The sequence below is a fragment of the Diadema setosum genome, chromosome 16, assembly GCF_964275005.1.
Source record: "Diadema setosum chromosome 16, eeDiaSeto1, whole genome shotgun sequence".
NCBI classification, from domain to species: domain Eukaryota; kingdom Metazoa; phylum Echinodermata; class Echinoidea; order Diadematoida; family Diadematidae; genus Diadema; species Diadema setosum.
Window position 1 is genome coordinate 14,475,752 of NC_092700.1, and position 14,595 is coordinate 14,490,346.

Here is a 14,595-nt window from a genome sequence, read left to right on the forward strand (position 1 = left end):
CTGAAATTGCGGAGAAGATGAGTAGAATTGCTGTAGTCTAGCACCAAATGGAACGAATGGTAATCTCTCTTTTAAATTTTCCTACTTAATAATTGCCTCTAGGCAAAGTAACATAATAACAGCTTATGAGAGACTTCCGTTGCATACTGAATAACAAAAGTTACTTTTAGCAATATGCAATACGACTACAGCTTGGACGAGATGTATCATTAATGTTCTTTTTTTCCATGATTTTTATTGATCAAAACAAAATGTTTATACGACATTTCGGCAAAGATTCGAAATGATAATGAAAAAAAAATCGGCCTTTATTGTTAGCCTCATTGTGTCAAAGCGCACATAAATATTTAGCCACAGTATAAAGGTAATAAATCGGACATGGGTTGTATGCACTTTAAATATGTAACTTGTTCCAGCTTCTTTTGTGATATTTACTCATTTTGCTGTAACATAAAGTATAGTGTATGCGAAAACAACAACAAACAAACCTCAAACTAGCCAATACTTTGAGGCATAACGCAGTATTCAAATCCCAACTGTCTTCAATTCGTATTTCTTTGAAGCAGTGTTGGTGTTTATGACTCACCTTTCGTTATGATCCTGAGTAAATGCATGTAGTAAATGTTACAACGTGAATGGGAACATTTTCATCAGAGCAAACGCCTCTCCCCATCTCAGGTAAGCTGGCATTATAATATATGTGTGTATGTATATGTGTGTGTGTGTGTGTAAGTGTGTGAGCGTACATGTGCGCGTGCTTTTTAAAAATGGGATAACAAAACTCATAAATAAACACAAATGAACATTATTTCATGAGATGAAAATTGCTTGTTAAAAGCAGAACCGTTAATAGAAAATAATATTTCAGCACTGAGTATAATACTGCTTGACAGGGCTGTTCGTCTGTAATTTACTTGTGGATTGTTTTTATTTTCTTCTTTCAAGATAAGGTAGGGGCATATAGAGACTGAGACGGGGTTGATGTTTCTACTTTTCAAAATAGAATTATAATGTGAATACAGAGGATATCTCGGGGATTCGATCACATTTGTAGGATTTTCAAGACATTTTATGACCCATCTTTAAAAATTTCTGAGCAGTCCATAGAGAAAGAGAGAGGGAAAGAGAAGTCGAAAAAAAACCCCTTTTATTCTCGGTTCAAATTCCGTTGCGCGAAAAGTAGTGAGCAGTAAGAGTTATCAGACGAATGTTCCTATCATTATTAATAATTAGTGGAAGAAGAGAAAGGACAGGTTTACAGTGCAAATGCAGAGATGAGAAGAGAATGTTCTTTCTTACGTGTAAGATTTATTCATGCAACAAGGCTCGACACTATTCATTATTCTTGGAGGCCCAACAGTGAAATTTTGTTGCCCCCAAAAGAAAAGCTTTAAAAGATTAATCATTCAATAAAACTTTACAATGCAATTATCAGAAAATTGACAGATAAGAAACAGTGCACATGTTTCTTCCATTTTATCACAAACATGCTGTGACTATGAAAAAGGAAAAAAAATTAAAAGTAAAAACAAAAACCTAAAATAACTTAAAACATGGTAATTATATGAAAATTGGAAGGAGGTATACAAAGGTCTTCAAATACCACATTATCATACTGATGTCACTGTATTATATGTCTTGACATATTCAATGGAATTGAATAGTGGCATAACCTTATTTTCCACCGGTCACCACATATTCATGAAATATTTATATTTGGCATAGGGATGTATACCCAGTTCTTTTTGGAGGATAGACAAAATTTTGCCGTAAGGAAAAAGAAATAGAGTGGCCAAGATGTGGCAGAAAATAGACGAACTATGGACTGTGTGGCTTTATGAAGACGGCTATAGCAGCAATCTGGCGAACCTGAAATACCTGCAGTTATTAAGGATTGAGCCGAGTTATTCTCATTTATTCTGAATGAGAAAAACAATATTGATATTACACTCACAAATCTTTGGGTGGCCTTATCACGTCACTGAAACATATCGTTCTATGAAAGTGGTGCCTCTACAACTTTCTCTGGTGGCACGTTCTGGTGGCCACGGGCCACATCTAATGTCGAGCCCTGCATATCAATAATGTAGTGATGTTCATATTACTTCATGAACATGACCTGTGTGGTCCTACAAAAGAATGACCCAACTAAGTGGAGACTTAATTCACCCAATAGCTAACTCTGACGACCCGTAAGACCCAGCACATTCAATCATCTCCACATACATGCCAGTTCATCCTCGTCATAGTCGGCATCGTCATCAGAGTCAGGAAGTGCGACGTCTTCCAAGTTGTGAGCTTCGGTGCCGCACTTGCGCTGTGGGTTGCCAGTGTCATGGCCATGCTTGCCGATGGAGGGCAGGTTGTACTTGTGCACAAACCGGAAAATCCACGAGACGCTCGCACCAAACTTCGTCGCATTCGTCTCTTTGGCAATTATTCTGGCTTGATTTCGAAGAGCCTTTGTAGATACCTCGTGCCCCGCCGCCTGTCTCTCCTTCACCCATTTAAGGAGCTTCTCCTCCAATGCCGGCCAACGCGCCACCTTGCCCCTACTCGCCTTCTTATACTTGGGCATCGACTCAAGTTCGGTCTTATTGGCGCGCCATCGTCGGATCGTAGATTCGTTAATCTCGTAGCGACGTCCAGCTGCACGGTTTCCGAACTTCTCTGCGTACGCGAATATAGAGAGCTTGAACGCTGCCGTGTAAGATCGTCTGGTCATGATGCCTGTGTATTTTGGTTGAACTGAAATTGCGGAGAAGATGAGAAGAATTGCTGTAGTCTAGCACCAAATGGAACGAATGGTAATCTCTCTTTTAAACTTTCCTACTTAATAATCGCCTCTAGGCAAAGTAACTCATAACAGCTTATGAGAGACGTCCGTTTAAACATATCGAATAACAAAAGATACTTTTATTAATATGCAATGCGACTATAGCTTGGACGAGCCATGATGTGTAATTACGTTGTTCTTTTTTCTTTGATTCTATCGATCAAAACAAAATGGTTATAAGACATTTCAGCAAAGATTCAAAATGATAATGAAAAGACGTCATTTGTGCATTTTCACACCTTTCCATTTCGTTCTATTTCTTGACAAAATGTGCTTATTGGTGACATAGTATCAACAGATAAACGATCGACAAAATTCATAGAGGAGTGTAAGTGGTAAATGTATATTCTCATTTGACCGTGTTAAGATATATAAAAGTTTTGATATATATGAGAGCAACGGGGTTTCCTCGGATATTGAAGGACTTGACAAAATAAGTAATGCTTAAGAATATACCCTTATCCAATTTTATGCTGTAATAGTATTTGGGGAAATTGTAATAAATTGAAAATTGATTCTTTATTTCTCCTTAAAAACAACAACATTCGAATCTGCCCTCAATCCCCCTCTTTGCTGACATCGATTCTTTGTTTCATCGATAGAACACTCTCAAGGAGCATGACATTCACTTGTCACAAACGGTTAAATCTATACAGTTTATACATGCGTTGAACATTCCTTTTTTTTTCCAAAATGTTTTGATTACTAATTAACTTTATTCATTTATGCCCAACACATCGTTTCCATGATTTTAATCTAGGAAAAAAAAAATTACCAGCTCAGAAATCAATTCTAACTCGTGGTCTAGAAAACTTCTTGAACATACGCTCCCTGTTTGTATCTTGTGCCTTTTTATTGTCGTTTAAACCCATCTTAAAGATATACATACAGATATATATATATATATATATGCATATTATATATACATTGTATATATACATTGTATATATATTTGTCTTAGTATAATCATATTTTGATTGACTAGTTTTATTATGACCGATACCGGTCATACATCGTTAAATTATCTATAATCTATAACGTATGCCCCGATCCATCGAATCGGGGAACAGCGGCAAAAGCCTACAGGGATTTGATGAAATCGGAAGCTTTGTATAGCAGCAGCATTGTGACCACAAAGCACAAGAGCAGTGACGGATCCAGGGGAAGCGCACCGGGCTCGCCCCTTATTTTTTGTTAAGATATAATAAGAAACTAGATATATCGCTATGGCGACTGATATGCCTCCGCCATAATGCATGGTTCTCCTAATAGGTCTATAGTACAATGTCTTGACAATGTGTGATGACAGTTTCACACAATTGGCAAAATATTAAAATGACAGGTTTGCCACAAATGTGCTGAACGTTCACTTTCCTAGAACTAGGTTCAATATTGGATGAATGATTAAAATGTCAGAGTGCAGGTATTTGGGGAACTGATGATTTTTACTTGACTTTGACCCTTTTATAAGTTTATGCATTGAGTAATTTTCAAGGTATTGAGAAAAAGTATAATTTCAGTATCAAATGGGAAAATAGCATTACCTAAACCTGGCCTTTGACCTTTGACCTCACAGTTCCAAAGAGAATCACTGTTATTATAGGTTGAACATGCATAAATATGTAAGTTTCATGATGATACCTTGAGTTACTTTTGAGATATGGAGGAAAAAGTGCAATTAAGCACTTTCACTTGACCTTTGACCTTTTCACCTTTGACCTTTTGGCAAGAAACTTCCCTCAGAATATATATTGGGCAATACATGCATACATCAAGTTAAAACAAAAAACAAAAACCTTCAGGCATATTGTATTTTAAGGAAAGTAGTGATATTTTGAGGAGTTGACCTTGACCTTTGACCCCCCTGACCTTTGACCCATGACCCCAACTTCCCTAGATAATCACTGCCCATCAGTACAAGCATATATACTAAGTTCCATGAAGATACCTTGAACCATTTGCGAGATATGGAGAAAAACATGAAATTTCAATTTTTTTTCACAAAATAACCTTTGACCTTTGACCCTGTGACCCTAAAATCCACACAAAGTATTATCCCCCAAGGATATACCCTCATACCAAGTTTGATGTAAAACCATCACACGGTTCTTGATATATAGACAAAAACAAAACGGGACGGACGGACGTACGGACGTACGGACGGACAGACGGACGGACGACCCGAAAACATAATGCCTCCGGCCACTTCGTTGCGGAGGCATAAAAATGGGGGGGGGGGGGGGGGGCGTGCGCCCCCTTTAATTTTGTAAAGACGCCCCCTTCCTTTACGGAATTACTGGATCCGCCTATGCAAGAAGGTATTTTTCCAGATCGGCAAGAAATTTTGATTATGTTCAAAATCATTCTTCCCGATCTGATTTCCTCCATTTCGGATCGTAAAGGTAAGCGGGAAGGAAGAAATGGCAACGTAAACACAGTCGGGATCTGGAACGTAGTAAGGTTTTTCCTAAGCGACAGCGACACGAGAACGGGACAAAAACTAGGCAACGACGAGGTCCCGCTGCGAGTCCCGCTGCAATACTACATTTGTACTGTATTCTCTCTACGCGCTTCACCCTAGTAAACGCGAAGCCAATTCTTGCGACGGCGCGCTCTCCTCTCAGTACGTAAATTGCGTTCGGCCGGCGGCGGGGGGGGGGGGGGGGGGGGGGGGGAGAATCCGCCCCCTCGACGTTTCGCGCTATCGAGGCTTCTTCACGGCTTCTTCAGGCTGGCTAAGTTGCAGTACGCTAGACCCAATCCAGCTACGTGTATGGTTGGGTGTTCATAATACCGGACACCTAACGTTTTGCTATCAATAGAAACGTGAAAAATCTCACAATCTGCCTGAAATTTTACTCACGTGTGGAGAAAATACTCCGGATTCACAAGCGCGCACTGAAAATGCGATCTGAGGTACGCGCTCTTAGATGGCGGCTTCGAACGCATGGGGTGTCATTTTTTCCGCACTCAGTTGCCCTGCTCATTTCAACCGACCACCCAGACAATACGTATAAAGGGCACTTAAATGCGTTTTTTCGACAGGCCGCTGTTTTTTTTCTAGCCGTCATTTTTTCCCCAATAATATTTGAATATATTTTGAATCCTTCGATATTACTTTTGAAGGACTGTTTGATGAATTTGATTTGATTTTCATTAGGAAACTTTTCATCGTAATTGAAATAAATTAGATGAGTCGGTTTGTTTTTTCACATTCATTTCTCGTTTCTGCATCAACTCGTACGGTCGTAGCGGGCGACAAAATGTTTATGTCATGTGTATGTGTAACGTGTGTGCACGATCGTACAAGCGGCGGTGACAATTTTGCGGTCAAAATCGTCAAATTTATTACGGAAGGATACTCTACATCTAACAACGAATCAGCAAAGGTAGGCCTAGTTATATGTAGTTACACGATAAACCTTATTCGATTTTGCTAAATTTCGGTAATTTAGAGGGAATACTTAGTTGTTTTCGCCATATTTTACCCGGTAGCGTAGCCCAGTGAAGAATCGAACACCGTTGCGCGTAGTCCCATGCGTACATTTTCTTTCTGTACGCGCAATGCCATTATAATGCGCGGTCGGTCGTTATGGACCCGGTCGGTGGGTTGAACACCTACCATACTGTCCAAACTCAGAACTCCGCTCTAGCAATGAAAAGAATGCGGCCAATACAATTGAAATTTCGCTGCCGATCAAAATAGATTATTATCTGCATGCCAAAAGGAGGTCGAAGAAAGGAAAATGTGAACTAAGAGGATGAAGAAGGTCTTGATATGTGTATCTGTCGAAGGTGAAAAGTAGTGGACGAAATGAACAGAAACAGAAGATCAAGGAAGAGGAAGACTATGGGGAAGGAAGAATCAAAGCAGATACTCAAGAAAGCCAAGAAAATGGATAAGAACGGATAAGAAGATGGCACGATTGAGTTCTCACGCACAATAAATCACTTGCATCAGAGAGAAGACAAAGTACAGACACATGTGCTTACAATGTAATATGGAGAATAGTCAAAGAAATTGGGCTCTCCGTGAATGAAATAAAGACCTATTACAATAGTCTTTCCGTACGAAATAAATCTTTGGTCGGATCGGCAGTCAAATCGGGGCATAATGGACACATCGGACACTTTTTAAGCTCTCAGGACGGGGAAACAGCGTGATCTTAATATTATTTTGCAGAGGTCGTTAAGAGCGACAATACACTAAACGTGCACAGATCGGACAAATAACATTGGCCACAGGAAATGAAACCCAAATATACATGTGGATTGAGTGGATGCAGCAATAAGTAGAACGCAATATTTAAATATCAATGAAAGTTCGAGGAAAATCTGACAATCTGTTCAAAAGTATGAAGTTGTGGTGCTACCACCGCCGGAGGATAATACCGCTTTCAGTAACTCATGCATTTCTGGCCCGCTCCTGGTCCGAGCGAAATTAGCCCGCGCCAAGCATTAAAAAATTGCGTTCAGTAACTATAGCAGAGCCGCACTACTTTTACGATGACCAATTCATAAACTCGGTCAAGTAAGGGATAACTGCCATGGTAACTGAACACCTCATGGACAGGGCGGAAGTGCATTTCGCGCGACATTTGATGTGCAAGCCGCGCGCTTATGAGCTGAGCAGCGCAAGCTTTGACCGTGAAAGGAATTTTGGCCCGCGCTTGGCGCTGCTATCGTTCATAAACTCTTCGATCAGCGCCAGGCCCGCGCCTGGTCCGCGCCTAGCCTGGTGCTAGCTGCAGCATGCAGCGCCAAAATAGTCGAAAATTTCGACTTGGTCCGCTCCTGGTCCGAGCCAAGAGGGTTACCTAAATGCGTTCAGTAACTATAGCAGAGCCGCGCTACTTTTGCAATGACCCTTTCATAAACTCGGTAACCCCGTAGTACGTAAGGGATAACTGCCATGGTAACTGAACACGTCATGGACAGAGCGGAAGTGCATTTTCGCGCGATAATTGATGTGCGTGCCGCGCGCTTTATATATGAGCTGAGCAGCAGCGGAAGCTGTTCATAAGACATTTGACCGTGAAAGGAATGTGAAAGGAATTTTGGCCCGCGCCTGGCATGGCGCTGCTATCGTTCATGAATTCTTCGATCAGCGCCAGGCCCGCGCCTGGTCCGCTCCTGGTGCTAGCTGGTTGCAGTGCCAAAATCGTCCGCACGTATAACCTGGCGGCGCGGGCCACTTTGGCCCCCATGCCCCCCACCCATTCATAAACTCAAAATTTTCGCCTTGGTCCGCTCCTGGTCCGAGCCAAGAGGGTTACTGAAAAGGGTATGAAAGGGTATCAGATTGCTATATCTACAGCACAGATCATGACTATGCAACGGCGTAGCCAGGATTTCATCTTAGGGGGGGCGGTTAGTCTGCGAGGGAGCGAAGCGACCGAGCCCGAGCGAGCGTAGCGAGCGAGGGGGGGAGGGTGTGGGAGGGGGGTTTCCCCCTCCCACGGTAAGAACTTTTTGCATTTGGATGTTGTAAATGGTGCAATTTGATGCATGTTTTTGCGCGTTTTATCGACGTCGAACAGTCCCACTTGTTTGTGGTAGCAGTTTATTTTGATGTAGATTAGTATTGAACAATTTGCTTATAAAGTGGTGTAATTTAGATACACTTCTTGTATTAATTCTTTTCACTGAATATCATGAACGCGACTGAACCCGAGCGAGCGGAGCGAGCGAGGGGGTAGGGGAGGGTGTGGGAGGGGGGTGTCCCCCCTCCCACAGTAAGAACTTTTTTCATTTTGATGTTGCAAATGGTGCAATTTGATGCATGTTTTTGTGCGTTTTATCGACGTGAAACAGTCTCACTTGTTTATGGTAGCAGTTTATTTTGATGTAGATTACTATTGAACAATTTGCCTATAAAATGGTATAATTTAAATACACTTCTTGTATTAATTCTGTTCACTGAATATCATGAACGCGACTGAACCCGAGCGAGCGGAGCGAGCGAGGGGGGAGGGGAGGGTGTGGGAGGGGGGTGTCCCCCCTCCCACGGTAAGAACTTTTTGCATTTTGATGTTGTAAATGGTGCAATTTGATGCATGTTTTTGCGCGTTTTTTCGACGTGAAACAGTCCCACTTGTTTGTAGTAGCAGTATATTTTAGTGTAGATTATTACTGAACAATTTGCTTATAAAATGGTGTAATTTAGATACACTTCTTGTATTAATTCTTTTCACTGAATATCATGAACGCGACTGAACCCGAGCGAACGGAGCGAGCGAGGGGGTAGGGGAGGGTGTGGGAGGGGGGTGTCCCCCCTCCCACTGTAAGAACTTTTTGCATTTTGATGTTGTAAATGGTGCAATTTGATGCATGTTTTTGTGCGTTTTATCGACGTGAAACAGTCTCACTTGTTTATGGTAGCAGTTTATTTTGATGTAGATTACTATTGAACAATTTGCCTATAAAATGGTATAATTTAAATACACTTCTTGTATTAATTCTGTTCACTGAATATCATGAACGCGACTGAACCCGAGCGAGCGGAGCGAGCGAGGGGGGAGGGGAGGGTGTGGAAGGGGGGTGTCCCCCTCCCACGGTAAGAACTTTTTGCATTTTGATGTTGCAAATGGTGCAATTTGATGCATGTTTTTGCGCGTTTTTTCGACGTGAAACAGTCCCACTTGTTTAAGGTATAGCAGTATATTTTAGTGTAGATTATTACTGAACAATTTGCTTTTAAAATGGTGTAATTTAAATACACTTCTTGTATCAATTCTGTTCACTGAATATCATGAACACGACTGAACCCGAGCGAACGGAGCGAGCGAGGGGGTAGGGGAGGGTGTGGGAGGGGGTGTCCCCCCTCCCACAGTAAGAACTTTTTGCATTTTGATGTTGTAAATGGTGCAATTTGATGCATGTTTTTGTGCGTTTTATCGACGTGAAACAGTCTCACTTGTTTATGGTAGCAGATTATTTTGATGTAGATTACTATTGAACAACTTGCCTATAAAATGGTATAATTTAGATACACTTCTTGTATTAATTCTGTTCACTGAATATCATAAACGCGACTGAACCCGAGCGAGCGGAGCGAGCGAGGGGGGAGGGGAGGGTGTGGGAGGGGGGTGTCCCCCTCCCACGGTAAGAACTTTTTGCATTTTGATGTTGCAAATGGTGCAATTTGATGCATGTTTTTGCGCGTTTTATCGACGTGAAACAGTCATACTTGTTTAAGGTAGCAGTATATTTTAGTGTAGATTATTACTGAACAATTTGCTTATAAAATGGTGTAATTTAAATACACTTCTTGTATTAATTCTGTTCACTGAATATCATGAACACGACTGAACCCGAGCGAGCGGAGCGAGCGAGGGGGTAGGGGAGGGTGTGGGAGGGGGGTGTCCCCCCTCCCACTGTAAGAATTTTTTGCATTTTGATGTTGCAAATGGTGCAATTTGATGCATGTTTTTGCGCGTTTTATCGACGTGAAACAGTCCCACTTGTTTAAGGTAGCAGTATATTTTAGTGTGGATTATTATTGAACAATTTGCCTATAAAATGGTATAATTTAAATACACTTCTTGTATTAATTCTGTTCACTGAATATCATGAACGCGACTGAACCCGAGCGAGCGGAGCAAGCGAGGGGGGAGGGGAGGGTGTGGGAGGGGGTGTCCCCCTCCCAAGGTAAGAACTTTTTGCATTTTGATGTTGCAAATGGTGCAATTTGATGCATGTTTTTGCGCGTTTTATCGACGTGAAACAGTCCCACTTGTTTAAGGTAGCAGTATATTTTAGTGTAGATTGTTATTAAACAATTTGCCTATAAAATGGTATAATTTACATACACTTCTTGTATTAATATTGTTCACTGAATATCATGAACGCGACTGAACCCGAGCGAGCGGAACAAGCGAGGGGGGAGGGGAGGGTGTGGGAGGGGGTGTCCCCCTCCCACGGTAAGAACTTTTTGCATTTTGATGTTGCAAATGGTGCAATTTGATGCATGTTTTTGCGCGTTTTATCGACGTGAAACAGGCCCACTTGTTGAAGGTAGCAGTATATATATTTTAGTGTAGATTATTATTGAACAATTTGCCTATAAAATGGTATAATTTAAATACACTAGTCTTCTTGTATTAATTCTTGCACTGAATATCATGAACACTGTCTGTTCAGCAATAAAACAGAAAAAGCATGCATGCACACGAGGGTGTAGATAGGGGCATATCCCCTCCCACACGAAGGTGATTTTGCGCTTTCAGACCTGAAATTCAGCGATGTGGTGCACATTTTTGGTGCAATACTTTTTCATCGAAGTGTTAAAAGTGTGAATTTAGCTCTTATTCCGAATGTGCACCATCTGTGCGTATGTATAAAGTCTAGAGCTTAGGGGAAGGGGGATTCCCCCTCCCGCTCGCGGAGCTTTTTGCGTTTTTAGAATTGAAATAAAGCGATCTGGGTATAGCCACAGTCTACTTCTTTGCATGGCGGGGGGGGGGGGGGGGGAGGGGGGAGCAGGGAGAAGGCGTGGGCGAGTGTTATCTCCACCCTTCCCTTCCGATGGAGCTTTTATCTTTTTAAGGTTGAAATTGAGATATCTCGTATACGCATATTTTATGGAATCAACATTTGGGAAATCACTAAAAAAAAAAAAAAAAAAAAAAAAAAAAAAAAAAAAAACTGATGGGGGGGGGGGGGGACTGAGGGAGGAAAGGGTCGATTAAGAGGGGAAATTCCCCTTATGAAGGAACCTTCAGTTTTCGGAATATAAGTCTTGTGGACTCAGAATTATTCAGAATTTTTTGTAAATCTAAAAAGTGTACTTAGCTAGGGAAAGAGGCACAGAGGGGGAGGGTTTGGGAGGGGGATACCCCCTCCCAAGCACGAGAAATTTTGCATATTTTGAACTGAAATTCAACGATCTGGTGCACACTTTGAGTGAACTATTCAAAAAAATATCTTATTTGATGAAAGGTTGCAAAGGAGACCCGCTTCATGTGCATGCATACAGTATACACGCATTTTTTTTTTCCGCCTCCCAAATCCCCGGTCCAAATCTTAGGGGGGGGCGACCGCCCCCATCGCCCCCCCCTGGCTACGCCAGTGTGACTATGGTACTACAGTACTCTAAAGGAAAACAATGAAAAATGAAACGGGTACAGAAAATTTCAGCTTGTTTTCACTTTTCTAGCATAATGAAAGAACACCAGACTTATACCTCTTTCATAAAGCTAAAGGGGAATATTGGGATAATAATATTACTCTTTGACATTATGTCATTATAGACAAGTCGAGGGAATGTGTAGGCCTACTTTTCATATTATAAAATGACTTTTTAAAAAAAATTTTCTTTTTCTTCCACCGTTCATGGCGTCATGATCTGTATGTAGACATCTAGTACCACTGGTAGTCTTTTCATCCAGAGTCAAAGTTAAGTTCTAAAACTTCAAATATATTCATAACTATTGAACGGATTGTCCGACTTTCCTGTTCCTTCCAACGGGTACGAACGCATCTTGTGTGACGTGACCCGTATTCATAACAAGTGTCATGGAAATTTAAGTGACAGCCCACTTAGGGTGGAACATCCTATTACCGGACGCTTTTCTTTGTGGCTTTGAATTCCGTACTCATAGAATGAAATTTCGGCTAAAAACAACACCACTTATTCACAGACTCATGGAAATTACGAATTCAGCCAACTTACGTCATTTCTTCGTTCCAGTTTTTAGAAAATATGCTTCAAACATACCCCTCTAAAAATAGTGGTTTTTTGCGCGGTGCAAAATCGCATTGTATTACCGGACGCTATTTTCGTAATCGAATAATCGAGGTCTTTCGCACCTAATTCTTGCACCAGAATCACAATTCATCCCACAAATCACCGTACACATTCTCACCGAGCGGATGACACACAAAAAATCTGCAAATGAAGCTCAAATTTCGTATTTTATAGTAAAATGTCTGTCTTGACCATTTCGAACAGTTCACGCAATAAAACCTTGTGAGAAATCGACATCTGGTTAGAGTATACGTGCTTTGTCTATGGGAGCTGCACGCGCGGGTGATGAGTTGCGTGCCCCTAGCGCACAACTATTCCGCATCGTTCGCGTTTGAGGACGATAGCTACAATTTTTCCGATATTGATCAGTGAACTTTTGGTTCTAATAGAATCTTCAGCATTTTTCCTGTATGTGAGTGGGATTTCATAGAATTTCAGTCTCGAAATGTGATTCAAACATGCATAAATATTAACTATAAACGAGGTATGGGTCACTCAACTATAAATTTGAGGTAAAATGTGAATTTTTTCGTGTTTTTACATTTTTATGTGGCGTTTTTTGCGATTTCGGTCCACACAAAGTTCTGTAAGGCTAATCTACGAAGTCTCGCGCGTACAGAATATCATTAGTACGCAAAAATGTGCGTGTCCGGTAATACGATGGTGTCCGGTGACACCATGCTTGCCTATACCAACCAGACAGCATTTTAGTCTTTTATAGTTCTACCCTTGCTTCATGTCGCGAACCCACAATCTATAGGCCCACTCGCGTTTACAGTGACTGTGCTGTGCGTAGTTACCATACCAGATTTTATGAGTGAACCCATTTCACTGGCAAAAAATGCACTCGTATGACTATCTGTAACTTAGATTTGCTTTCCTGTAACCGTAATGTACCAGTATAATGCCACCAGATTTCTCCGATTATTACTACTAACTTGTAAGTTGTTATAGTAGTATGTACTCGTGTTTCTCGGTAGGCCTAGATCCTATATCTCTTTGGATCAAACCACACATTCCCAATAATCCCATATCAGTATCACCCAGAGAGTCAACAATGAATTGATTCGGAGTCAGCACAAAGTTCTTGGAAAAGTAGGCATTCTACTTGCACCGTCTATACACATACACGTTCACACCATACCTGCGAAAAACAGTACGATCCAAGACGATATATTGCAGCTTGAGCTAGAGGTGCGGTGGAATATATTTTCTGTGAAAACGAAGCTTGAAGAAGGTCGTTTCACCTGCCTAGTACATTTAGTAGCTCGCGAATGGATCGACGGATGTAAACCATGCTTACACCACGTACCACAATACACTGCATTGGTACTGCACACACATGCTCTACTGACGCTAAACGATCGCCGCACTTCAGCTTTGCGCCGCGCCCCGCGACTCGAATGTTTAGCATAAGCCGCACAAAAGGATTGCACCAAAGAGATTGTGCGCTCGCCATTCAGCGATTCGTACAGCTATTTATACATACCATGGCCTTTTGAACAGACGCGCGCGCACACGGTAGCTTAAGCTTAGAGGTCATACTCGTACACAGTATACCACCCTTGATTTCTCTTATAGCCTATCCCAAGCGCGGGAGCGAGCTAGCCACAAAGAGGTTCTATATAAAGAACCTCTTTGGCTAGCCAGGAGGGTACTGAAAGAGGGGATGACGATACTGGTTCATACAGTATACTTCACTTACTTCACTATTTTCCAAAACGATGGTAAAGGAACGGGCCTGTTCATCGATGAGTTTGGGTATAATCCTCTGCTGCTGTCGATCCTTCCAAATAATGGTGCCACCTTTTTTTTTTTTTTTTTTTTTTTGCTTAGTATTAGCTCATGAAACCCGGAAGTGGGCCCCCACACTTATGAAAACACTGCGCCGGCCCTGCTTGCTACTTCAAGCATCTCACCTCAACAGTCAACAAAAACTTGAAAAAATCATTTTATATAAATATCATTAAATTCATATTTTTTTTTGGACCAAACAAATGTCGTTTGCATT

General features: G+C 41.4%; 1 protein-coding gene across 1 annotated transcript in view; it reads right to left on the reverse strand.

Annotated features, from left to right (window-relative positions):
- LOC140239443 (ATP-dependent 6-phosphofructokinase, muscle type-like) overlaps window positions 1-13,847 on the reverse strand; it is a 50,487-nt gene extending 36,640 nt beyond the window's left edge. Inside the window, exons 1-2 of the mRNA XM_072319280.1 lie at window positions 13,729-13,847; window positions 2,227-2,748 (exon numbers count right to left, since the gene is read on the reverse strand). Of these exons, the coding sequence (XP_072175381.1) occupies window positions 2,227-2,725 (499 nt within the window). The 5' untranslated portion in view covers window positions 2,726-2,748; window positions 13,729-13,847. The remainder of the gene's footprint in view (window positions 1-2,226; window positions 2,749-13,728) is intronic.
- Between the last annotated feature and the right edge of the window lie 748 nt (window positions 13,848-14,595).